Below are 13286 nucleotides of genomic sequence, written 5' to 3' on the forward strand. Positions count from 1 at the left end.
ATTTCTAAAACTTACATTAGAAAAATATAAGAAATATATTGTTGACTAATCCCTAGAATTTATGGTTACTTTTGTTGTTGCTGTTTTATTACATTATAAAATTGAAAAGATTTAAATATCAAGGAAGTGAGTATATTCTGGAATATAAAACATACATAGCATAGTGCCAATATTGGGTATTAGTAATACTACAGGCAGGTTTCATGAAGCTGGAATAAAAAGTAATGTGTATTGGTTACTACTCAGTAAGGAAAATCAAGTAATAATCTTCACACTACTTTAACAGTTCTTTTTTTAAGCTTTACTAATTGCATGGTCCCATGTAATCTTTTATTAAGATCTACATTTTATCAACTAATCCTATTAGCTGACTATAAATGGAGCTAATTCTGTAGCATGAAGTTCGTTATTATGATTCTTTGTTATTTTACTGTTTGTACTCTTACATATCTTCCGAATTTTAGTGATGAAATAAAATTTTTGTCCTCAATAAAATATAATTAATACAATAATATATCACATTCTTAGTATTAAAGTTTATATATATTGCATTAAAAGCAAGGTAATTTTATTCATGTAAACTTTGATAAATAAGTTAGTGGTTCGGTTATAAACAATTTTCTTCCAAGGTACTTTATTTTCTTAATATTGAGCATTTAGTTCGGAGTAAAATAATGCCATTGTTGCCAAGTCCTTGCTTGAATTAATGAAGAGATTGGATAACAGTTATTTTTGATAGCTTGCTTTCCTTCCTATGTGTGTACGGGAGTATCTATATATCTGTGTCTGTGTGAGTGTTTGTGTATGAAAACTTTATTTATCTCTATTCTACTTTTGAAGGACACTGAATACCTTTTACTTTGTGAAAAAGAGCATCAGAAAAAAATTATAAGAGGATTACTAAGATCATTTTTTTTAAAAAAAGAATGCTTGAATAGCTTACAGCATTATTTTTAGAGTTCTGAAGATATTTTATCTGTTACTTTAGTGCCAGTGCTCCAGGAAGATAGGAACAGAGACAGATATGAGACCCTTAAACATCTTAAGGTGCTAGTCCAGTAGAAAAATATTTTAAAAGGCCTAAAATACTGCCAGTATCCCTATTTAGTCATTCTATCATTTTTGTGGAATGTCTACTGGTCCTAAAACTCTAGGCCAATTTAAACATAATTTATGTTGCTCAGAACATTAACATTGTTAAGAACTTTAACTTCATTTTTCTTATTATAAAAATATTTCCCAAACAAAATATTTTGATTAGCCCCTATTGGTCCTAATAAAATCTATGGAGGTCAAAAGAGATAAGGCCTTTTTCCTGAACTATCTATTCTAAATATTTGGGCTTCATATTTTAGATTGTTAAGCCAATTGTTGTAACTGATTTATTAGTTGAACTTATCAAAACTAAACATGTTACTTGTAATAATAACATAAAAGAAGATATAACACTAAGCAGGTAACTAATAAAAGTTACACACTTTAAAGTACTAATCAAAACCCCACCATGCTAGTACATATGCCTAAGATTTATATACTCTTATTTTATTTGTTTTGTTATTAAATAATAAAGACTATAATACACTTACCTAATGCAGCAAAGATTGTATTTTCTAAAAGTTTTGATAACACTTTAAAAGTGATCATAAACTTTGAGATTTATTATAGGGCATTTTCCTTTCCTTTTTTATTTTTTTTCTATGAAGTTGCAGCAAAACATAAACACCCAAAGGTCACTGAAAGGCTAAACCACACTTTATTTCTCTCAAGAGCACACTATACCAGAATGTCATTCTTCCTCCAAAATGCTATCTGTATCAAGCTACCATTTAAAACCACAGGACTGTTTTATTCACATCTGTCTGTCTAGATATATTTACTCTGCCTTTATGTTCTGTTATTGTCTTGATTTATACTAATGTTGTTTGGTCTGTCCTTTCTTTCTTCAGCTTAATAACCAGTTTTTTTATTATGTTTGATTTTTCAGTCCCGTCTTTTACCTTCACACCAACAGGTATATATTTGCACTTTTCCCTTGATAGTTTGGCATGTGTCTATATAATGTATGTCACTTTCTCCCTTTCATCTTCCTTGTATAACCAGGCACATTGTTGAAAATAGAAAGAATTAGTAATGTTACGGGCGATAAGATTTTATCACCGTAACTGTTTTTATCTGTTTTGTAGATTTAGCACTGGTATTTGAGTTAAAACTTTCTATGCACTTGGGAAGATCATCCACAATAATTTATATCATCTCTGTTTTCATAATTCTGTTCAGTCTTAATATTTGCCCACTAACACCATTTTTCCATAAAATAGTTCTTGAAGAACATTAGAAACTACATAAAGGAAGATAGCATCCTTTAATAATAAATTTTAATGACAAACATTATCATTATTAAAATAGACATCTACAGAGATTTGACTTCTCAACTTGCCATACACACTCCACAATTTGTGTCTCTACAATATAAACTCTAATTCCAAGTAGTGTAGAGTTTCACATTCAGATGTCCTGTGCTTTAGGAAATGCCAGTAAGCCTTAATGTAGAAACAACATAAGAATGATATTTAATTTAATGTGTAATCCTGTCTGAACTTTAACCTATCTTATTATCCATCTTTCAAAGTGATCCTTAAATATTATTAAATGTCTACTACTCTTGAGCATTGGACTTAGATTAGTAACAGTGTGGGGATGGGGGGTTGATATATGTCTTTTGCAGAGGTTGTAATGCTCCATCTGCCACCTTGCCTATTTTGACCCATTTCTACAGATGTCACTATAACAGTCATAAATATCCAAAGAAAATAGGAGTGTGCAGCTGTTGGGATCAGAAGCAGGATTAAGTATGGATGCAGTTTGCTGTACTTGTCAGTGGCTCTTTAAAAAGCTTTCCTCCTCACCACCCCAGGCTTGCATGGTTTCCTCCTAGGAAGAGATGCCTTAGGAAATATGCATAAGGAAGCATTAAGTACACTGCAACAATGTTTCCATGTTGATTCAAAGCATTTCCCCCACTTCATATTTTAGTAGCTCCTGTTAAACAGAAACATAAATAAATACTTCTTTCAGAAAACATCCCCATAAACTGTGTGGTGTTAAAAGCCATACTCAACACAAAGGTCAATATTGTTTCTAAGGATTTATTACATCACAGGAATGATCTACACAATTCTATGTAAAAATAGTTTTATGAATCACTTGCAAAATATGAAAGGTTATTGTCCCTAAAATTCTTAGAGATGTTTTTATGTTTTTTACTCCTCATTTGCTTTTAGGTTTGAATTAAACTTAAACATGTTTAGAATTAATCTAGTTACATATTAATATCAAAAGTCCTTTTAATGTGTTGATTCTTCAGAGAAAATTTTAAAATACTGTTAGTTTAAGTATACTAGTACCATTGGGGAATTCATTCTTAAAATTAACATTGTATTTAAACTCAGTTTAACATATCTGTGAAAAATGAAATTATTTCTGTAACTGATGGCTTTCCAGTAAGGAAAAGGAGATTTCACAATAAGTAATTTGAAAGTAATGCTATTTTTAAAAACTTTTATTTATTATCATATTGCGGTTATAAATATTAATCTCTATACATTCAGCACATTTAAAAAAACATGTTCTTGTACTATTGTCAATCAAACAATACTGCTTTGGAATTATCTTTCATTTTTACTTTGAAGACAAGATGGGATAAAGTTAAGATAAGTAGTGCTATGCTGGGCATATCTACATTAGTACAGTTTTTATAGGAAAATCTGCATAGGAAACTCGAAAGAAATATTTAATATTTTTGATTAAGATTTGCTTAAACAAGCAAATGCCTTTCTGAAGTTTCCTGTCAAGATTCATGGTTGATTTTGTTCAAAGAATTAACAACAATATTTTATTTTATCTTATCTTTATCTTTCAGTAACATATCAAAGAGGAGGAGAAGCTGTAAGCAGTGGAGGCAGGTAATAAAATTTGATGTTAATTTTCAGCATAAATGCAGCAGAATTACCTAGAGCATTTCAAATTTAATTTTGCACACAGGCAAACATGTATCACTGAAAGTAAACAGCAGAGGGAGCACTTTAACTTCAAACTATAAATTTTGCTGCTATGAAAAAGTGAAGTGACAAAAAAAAACCCTGAGACTGAGATTTTTAGATATATTACACATTTAATAATGTGGTTTAATCAAAATGCTTTAAATTTTAAATTCTATTCTTGTAGGACAGGTTTCTATGTTTCTATAAATTAAAACAGGAAAAATATATTATGATTGTTGGTCACAGAATAAATGAGAAATGAATGAAATTCCACTTGTCTTAAAGTGTTTAATCAACGATAATAAGTATTTTAACAAATAAATCCCATTAACATTTCACCGAAGGGGTATTCATAAATTAATTACCCCTTTTCCCTGAAAATAAGACCTCCCCGGATAATATGCCCAATTGGGCTTTTGAGCTCCTGTGCTAAAATATGCCCTCCCTGAAAATAAGCCCTCCCCTAAAATATTTAAATGCATGTGCAGCCTGTCCCCTCCATTTTCTAGGGGGGAACATGCCCCACGCACCACACATGCATCTGCCATCCACACAGAACAGTCTCATGGAAGGTGTTCCCACAAACCCTAGCTACCATGCCCTTTGTCTTAGTGGCAGCCGCAAAAAGAGCACCAGGCCCAGCGATGCTAAGGTTGGCAAGAGCGTGCCAGAAAGAGAGACAGAACTTCCGGCTTTTAAAAAAAAGATGGCATGTTTACATTTGTTTAGGAATATGTGAGGTTCTGATTACATTTGGAAGCATATATACTTCATAATCAGGAATGTGTAAATTCTTTAAAGTGATACAGGACACCTTTCCAAACTGCTTGTTATATTAAAGTAGCTACATTTCTTATGACTTATAATTTTGAGACAATTTCATAATCTTAAACAACACTGATGTTTCTCTGACTGATTATGCAGCCTTATATAAGCAATATGATCACTTGTAACTATTTCATTTTTTTAAATTTTCACTTTGCACAACCATCAATGACAAAAGTGGAACACTTGCTAGATTTTGACATATAAATGTCATATAAACAACCTGGGAATTGGCAGTTACTAATCTGTGAAGTCATAATACCTATTACAAAATTATCTGCAGCATAATTTTAGTTGCAATTCTTCATATTCTTCATATCAGTAGCCTTGAGAGAGGTTATGTCCCACTTTGAGTTTCAAATAAAATAGAAAAGAATAAATTAATATAAATATTGGAGAATTCATTACAAAAAGTCTAGAAAATAATATTTGTTCATCTCAGCTATCGAATTACTACTTGCTGAATATCTTTACAGGTTCATATTTCTACAGCATTTATCAGAAATATATAGTGAGCATTTTTTGAACTATGTAGTGAAGGAACTCAGAAATGATTTTCAAAATAGATATCAAGAAACAAGACATTTCTCATAGCAAGCCCATGAACCACTTTACTGCAATCTGATTTCTAGAATAATCATGAAGGGAGGAGGGGGCTCCTAAGGATAATCAATGTGATCTTTTTTAATTTTTCTTTTTAAGGCCAGGTCTTTTAAACATCAATGAACCTACTACTCAGCCCTGGCTTGCAGATACATGGCCTAATACTGGGAATAATCATAATGATTGTTCTATTAACTGTTGTACATCAGGCAATGGAAACAGTGACAGCAACCTTACTACTTATTCTCGACCAGGTATTATTATTTATCATTATCATCATTATTTATAACAGTTCAAGCTTTCCTGCACCTATATTGTTCAGTCACATCCTTATATCAATATACATATTACCATTTATATGCAGCCACCTGTAGTAAATAGATTTGAAATACATAATAAGATATTTTATTCTTCCCTAAATATAGAATCTTAGGCATTTACAAATCTTCAAAATACAATGATGTGCTATAGCTCTTTCTTAGAATACAGATATTTCTCATTCAGAAACAAGATCAAGGTCCAAATTTAATGCCAAAGAATCAATGCTGCTATCAGGAATCTTGGGGAAGAAAGATATTGCTATCATGTGTCTTCTCTGTCACTGTGTCTGTTCTGTGGAACAGCATTCCCCTGGAGATGCAGTTGACCTGATCTGTTGCTCCATATCAAGGGATTTAAGACCTGGATGTGCCCACAGGCAGGTGGGCCAGTGGTGAGATTCAAATAATTTAACAACCGGATCTCTGCCCTAATGATTTCTTCAAACAACCAATTCACCAAACTGCTCAGAAAGTTAACAACCGGTTCTCCCGAAATAGTGCGAACTGGTCAAATCCCACCACTGATTGGGCTAAAAGCTTGAACAAGCCTTGTTTAGTTCTTGGTTTATTGTTCATCTTGTTTTATTAAAATTAACTTTTTTTTTAATCTTAGACATTTAGTATATTGACTTTTTGGATATTGTTTATAAAGCATGTTTGTTCCTTTAGTTTTAATTTTTTGTATGCCGCTTAGCATCACTAGGGTAAGATGGACAACTATAAAATTGTATGTTGATATAAATCAAGGAATAAAGAAAGATTTGTTTCTGAAAGGAGTAGTTGAAATAAAATAAAAAGGATCTGGAGGAGCTTTCATTAAGAGGTACATACAGTTTTGGAAAATAGGGACCACCTTTGGTGGAAAGATAACAGCATTCCGTGTGTCTTCAGCATTTAGTCATGCCAGCCACGACCAAAGAGATGACTTCGAACAGCTTTGTAACGGAGATGATCACTGCTCTCTAGAGTCAGGAATGACTAGCACATACACTATATTGGCAAAAGTATTCACTCACCTGCCTTTACTCGCATATGAACTTACTGTAAGTGACTTCCCATTCCTAATCCATAGGGTTCAATATGACATCGGTCCACTCTTTGCAGGTATAACAGCTTCAACTCTTCTGGGAAGGCTGTCCATAAGGTTCAGGAGTGTGTTTATGGGAATTTTTGACCATTCTTCCAGAAGCGCATTTGTGAGGTCACACACTGATGTTAGACGAGTTTACGTGGTCTACCACTTTGTGGCTGAGTTGCTGTCGTTCCCAAACACTTCCACATTCTTATAATACAGCTGACAGTTGGCTATGGAATATTTAGGAGTGAGGAAATGTCACGACTGGAATTGTTGCACAGGTGGCATCCTATCACAGTTCCACGCTGGAATACACTGAGCTCCTGAGAGCGACCCATTCTTTCACAAATGTTTGTAAAAACAGTCTGCATGCCTAGGTACTTGATTTTATACACTTGTGGCCATGGAAGTGATTGGAACACCTGATTCTGATTATTTGGATGGGTGAGCGACTACTTTTGGCAATATAGTGTAGGATGTCACCTGTGCAATGGAACAGAAGCACCTCCTTATGACAGCTTAGATGTTAATTTCCCTTTATTCAGTGTAACTATGTTGTTAGAAATTAATTTTGCTTTACATACCAAAATCATGCTTACATGTTAAAATGTGTATTGTAACTGAATATATTTTTGGATTTTTTTACTTCCTAATATGGACAGCTGACTGTATAGCAAATTACAACAATCAGCTGGAGAATAAGCAAACAAACTTGATGTTGCCTGAATCAACAGTTTATGGTGATGTGGACCTGAGCAACAAAATCAATGAAATGAAAACGTTCAATAGCCCAAATCTGAAAGATGGAAGATTTGTCAACCAACCAGGACAGCCTACTCCATATGCCACTACTCAACTTATCCAGTCAAACATAAGCAATAATGTAAACAGTAATAGTGGTGATTCAAATGAAAAGCATTGGAAGCCATCTCCACAACAGAAACAAGAAGTTGCACCAATTCAATACAACATAATGGAACAAAACAAATTAAACAAAGGTAAATAGTTTGTAATATTTTCTTACCTTGTGTTTTAAACCTTAGAGATTTTAATACATTTTGAAACTCTTTAAATAAAAAGGACAATTTGTATACTACTGCATTCATAGTAATTTAAACCATTTCCAAACTGATTACTGCTTATAAAAGCATCAAAAGCATCAATATGGATGAAGAAATCACTTTCTAGATATAAAACCTATTAACTTGAAATTTGTCAGCCTAGTAATTAGTGCAACATTCTCCAAAAAACTCAACGTATTCTAATAAATTAGGCCTCCTCCGCATTCCATCGGCCAGCCAGTGTCGGCTGGCAACTACAAGGAGGAGGGCCTTCTCAGCAGTAGCCCCGACCCTTTGGAACGAGCTCCCCGTGGAGATTCGTACCCTCTCCACCGTCCAGGCCTTCCGCATAGCCTTGAAGAACTGGCTCGCCCGTCAGGCCTGGGGATAAGAATTGCTACCCCGCCCGAATGATGAATGAATGTTGCTTACTATTTTTATTATATGTTGTTGTCTTAATATTGTATTTCCCTCTCCCTGGTTTTCTGTGAGCCGCCCTGAGTCCCCTTAGGGAAAAGGGCGGCCTACAAATGCTAATAAACCAAACCAAACCAAACCAAATAAGACAGTTAAATATTCATGTTGCTTTTAGTTGAATTCTAACAATCTCATGTTATCCAATAATTTTTGAAGAATATAGACATTAACTTTAATTTTTCTAAGTTTGATAGTAGATGTATGAACAGCTATTTGAAAGAAATACAGTGTTATTTTATTAAATTACAGATTACCGTGTAAATGATAATGTTACAACTATTCCATATAATCAGACCTATGATCAGAATACAGGAGGATCCTACAACAGTTCAGACAGAGGAAGCAGTACATCAGGTAAGTATTTAAATGTGCAGTGCATTTTGTAAAATGAATATTCTGTGATGCCTTATAATATGGTTGACATATTTGGAGAGCTCCTCTGTACTGTATTATTTATATTTATATATTTATTTGTATACTGCCTTTATTAATTTTTACAAATAACTCAAGGCAGCAAACATATCCAACACATCTTCCTCCTCCTATTTTCCCCACAACAACAACCCTGTAATGTGGATTTAGCTAAGAGAGAGTGAGTGGCCCAAGGTCACCCAGCTAGCTTAACTAATATAGATATATAAAGCATATTTGAGTCAGTGTTGACTCTCGTCTTTTCAAACTTCTTAGCAAGATTTCAGAAATAAAATGAAGCAAGATTGCCTCATTCTAGGCTTGCAAATCACTGACTGGCCCAAATTACAATTTCCTGGTTTCTGGCACAGAATCTTAACCAATAAAGTAAATCACCTTTCTTCACGGTAATATGATGACAACTAATTATATAGTTCTATAAGTATTCTCAATTTGCTATTTTTATTTTTTAATAATAATTTTATAGTATTTTAAATATAAATTAAAAAGAAAAATAGGTAGTGCAAAATAAAAGCCAGGAAAAAAATAAAGAAAGAAAAAAATAAAATACAGTAAATAAACATTTTCTATTTTAATGTGTAACTCAAACAAAAAAATAAAACACAGGAAATGCTGTAAAACCTACTTGGTAGAGGCAACCACAGCAACCCTCTTTACTGAAGTCTAATGCACTTCACTGAAGTCTAATGAAACCTTTGCATATAAAGACAGGCACAAGAAACAGTAATAGGATGGCAAAACGGAAAGGCTACTGTAATGGTAGTTTAAAGGTAAGGTAAAGGCTTCCCCTGCCCAATTATATCATGCACAAGTATTCAAAAGAAAGCACAATAGAGTAAACCATTCTTAATCTTTTTTTCTACAATAGCGCTATAATGCATCCTGCTCCAGTAAGAAAAGTCTTGTGAATGTTTGTTGCATTAATTGGATTAGACACTTGCTTTGGTAATCTAACTGCTTCACATCATGCAATTTAGACAAGGCAGAGTGTGAATATTATTAAAAATATACACAATGTGTGCACATTTCTTTCCCAAACAAGCATGTTGCCTAGAATCCAGCGACTTTTAGATGTTGGGACTTTTCAATGCAATAATTCAATGCGCTATGCCTCATGTACTTATTTATGTATTATTTTTGCAATGAAAACATTGCAAAAGACTTTATGGATTAAGATAATTGATTGCTATTCCCCCTTCTGATTTCCTTTTTTATTAAATTTCTTTTAGATAAGCCTAAAATCAATCACCCTCTTATTATCCTCTTTTTAAGTCCTTTGAGTTGAAAAGACAAGGAAAACATCAAATAATCTTTATAAAATGATTTAAAAAGTCACATTTTTTCATGACTTTATTAAAAATTTAATAAAGTGAAAGCTAAAAACCAACCCAAAAAATATTTAGAATAAAGACAAGAAAGAAGAAACTAAAAATGACAAAGCCAAAAGTGCAGAACAAAAGAAAGAAAATATAAAGAAGTGGCTTCTGCTTTTCTTACAGCAATTATAAGTATAAATTTACTTTTACTCTATGGCTCAGCATGAGCCATATATATTTTTTCTTTCTAATCATCAAATCCATATATAAGTTCATCTTTTTCTGTTTCATACAAAAAGTCTATAAGAGGTTTCCAGTAAGTAATAAATTAGTATCTTTCCTCTGATAATGAGATGTCAATTTCACCATCTCAGTAATTTCCATCATCTTCACCATCAATTCCTCCATTGTAGAATGTTCAATCTTTCCATCTGGCTGCATATAATATTGTTGTTGAATTTTGTATACATATTAACAATTCTACAAGAAGTTCTATGAGTTCTTTCTAACTGTGGGTCTTTGGTGCTCTCTGAGCTTGGTTGTTTTCCAGCAGATGTTTCATTATCCAAACTAGGTAATATCCCCAGTACTAATAAGAAGTGGCAGTTGCTTTCCTTATATATTCTAATGGCTTGCCCTGTCAGTGTTGCTGGGTGTGGTCTTAGAGGTTCTTTGTTTGGGTTCTCAACACGTTAATGTTAGCTTGTTTGACAATATCCCAGTCAAGGAACTACAAAACACCACCTCCACCAACAATGAAACATCTGCAAGAAAACAACCAGGTTTAGAGAGAATCAGGGTCCCTCACTTCAATCCTGAGCTACAAATATTTTGCTTTATTGGTACTTTCTCACTTTTTAACAATCAGTTCCTGATTCCAACTGTAAATGAAACAATGGAGGATTTGTACTCAGACTTGTAAGATCGATGTCAATCTTACTGGATAGACCCTACAGGAAATATTACCAAATATGATTGTAAGGCTACTCTCAAGTGTCCAGTTCCAGGCCTTATGAACTCAGAAAACGAACATGCTCTGGAAATAGTTGGTAATGTTTTATTCAAACCTGAAACCTGGAACAAATGAGCATTTGACAGTTGCATTTGACAGTTGCAAAGTCAGCACTGGCAGTTACTGCTTCCCAGCGTTCTATATATAGGAAGACCACGCCCCTTCCCACCCACAAGCATCTGACGTCAGCATTCCATTTCTCATTAGCAGTCCACTATCCAGTGACTGTGCTTCCATTCTCTGTCTGGCCTACAACCTCCAATCAATTGGGCTTTGTTTTTCCCCTTTCCACCCCAGATATGGCAAGGTGTTCGGGGCTTGACAGCTACATAACAACAGAATGCTACAAGTCTGAAAGTACAAATATCCAGTCTCCTTTACATTTGATACACCAGGGACTGTCCCTTCTCAGCTTCTTGTTCTGCCCATTATTCAACTACTGACTATGCCTTCTCTAATCTGGCCATTTCCTGGGCAGCATTTTTTCACCTTGTCTGTCAAGATCTTTCCCACATACCATTACAGGGCCTTTAAAAAGCCTGTAATTTAGGTTGTATATTAATCTTTGAAATATTTGGAATTAATGTTTGTATTTGAATCCAACATTTTATGGATTTCTTTATACCTCTACCCAGCACGATAAAATGTCTCTTCTTGTTCACATTTCCAACAGTCATTAATTCTTCATAATTCAAGCAACTCTAGAAATGTATAAGTTAACAATGCATCTGTCAAATGTCAGTTTTCATTACAACTCATGTCAAACTCCTACTCCAAATTCATCAATGCCCAAACAATTGGTCTTAAAAAAAAGAAGAAGCAGCTTGACTGATTAAAAAAAATGTTATGGAATGTTATATTATTCTATAAGCCATAACTGTAACCGAAATATTTATATCGGTACTTTCTTTTGCTATATTTATTGTGAGATACCTAGTAACTGTGTTAGGGTTTTTATTTTATATTCTTTATTTTAATAACTTTTCATACAGCTGTATTTGAGAATGCTTTTAGTAACTTTGTGCCCAGAATATTTCATGAACAAATTACTTGCAATTAATATCTTAATGCAACATTGAAACTTTAGCAGGTCATATCTGTTGTCACACTATATAAATTTTAGCAATTAAATAAGAGAAAGATGGTTCAGGTAATGTATCTAACTATATTTGGTTTATATAATATATAATGCAGTTAATATATCTAGAAAATTGCTTTAATTATATTGCTTAGAAAGTCTATGTACATTTGTTAGCCATTTATTCAAGCTAATAAAACCTGTTATTGTGTTTCAAATATGTAAGTCGTATTTCATTAAAATGCATTTTAAAGCATTAAGTCTATAATATGTTTATAATGTTATGTAAAAAGACTACGGTTAAAAAGTTGTTTTAACACATGTATTATATGTATGAAATTTTTGTAAGGTGATAATTGAATTTATCAGAAATTATTGTAAACTTTGTCTAAAATACTAAAAAAAATTCATCTCATGGAAACACTTAGCCAATAAATGCTTAACAAAATGGTTAAATCTCTTATTATACTGTGTTTAAGTATTAAGTAGCATATAATTTAGGTGGCATGGCTCATGGCAGCATTTAGTCATAGGTAAAATGAACTTGATCCCCAAAGGGATTGGAGCCAAGTAATACTTTGATGAGAGACCATCAAAGAATCCTAGGACTGGATTACACTGGTAACTTTTTTAAGAAAGAAAGAAAAATGATGTTTTATAATAATATAATGATGTTTATAATAATAAACAATACCATTGACATTGACAAAAATCACCATCACTCAATTACAAAAGGCAGCTTTGCTCAGAACAGCTTAAATCAGGGATGTCAAACTCAAGGCCATTGGACCAGAGGTGCTTGGATCTGGTCTGCAGGACCGTCCTGGAAACAGCAAAAGACCAGCCTATGGTGCCTCTGCCAGTGAAAACGGAGCTCCGGAGGGCCATACGCAGCCTTCCCAAGCTCCATTTTTGCTGGCAGAAGGTTGCAAGAAGCCATTGCATCCAGAAACACAGCTTGGGAGTCTATTTTCACTGGCAGAGTGCTCTGGTCACCACAGATGCCCCGACAAAAGTGATGTCAAACTGGCCATGCCCCCTCCCCCC

At 33.5% G+C, this 13286-nt stretch overlaps 1 protein-coding gene across 3 annotated transcripts in view; it reads left to right on the top strand.

Annotated features, from left to right (window-relative positions):
* Positions 1–13286, top strand: part of ROBO1 (roundabout guidance receptor 1) — a 229848-nt gene that overhangs the window by 189473 nt on the left and 27089 nt on the right. For 2 of the 3 annotated variants that reach the window (XM_032220175.1, XM_032220177.1), the window contains exons 19-23: positions 1985–2011; positions 3920–3962; positions 5568–5722; positions 7526–7861; positions 8651–8755. In XM_032220175.1, the coding sequence (XP_032076066.1) occupies positions 1985–2011; positions 3920–3962; positions 5568–5722; positions 7526–7861; positions 8651–8755 (666 nt within the window). The remainder of the gene's footprint in view (positions 1–1984; positions 2012–3919; positions 3963–5567; positions 5723–7525; positions 7862–8650; positions 8756–13286) is intronic. The other variant, XM_032220176.1, reaches the window with a different exon arrangement.

The sequence above is a fragment of the Thamnophis elegans genome, chromosome 6, assembly GCF_009769535.1.
Source record: "Thamnophis elegans isolate rThaEle1 chromosome 6, rThaEle1.pri, whole genome shotgun sequence".
NCBI lineage: Eukaryota > Metazoa > Chordata > Lepidosauria > Squamata > Colubridae > Thamnophis > Thamnophis elegans.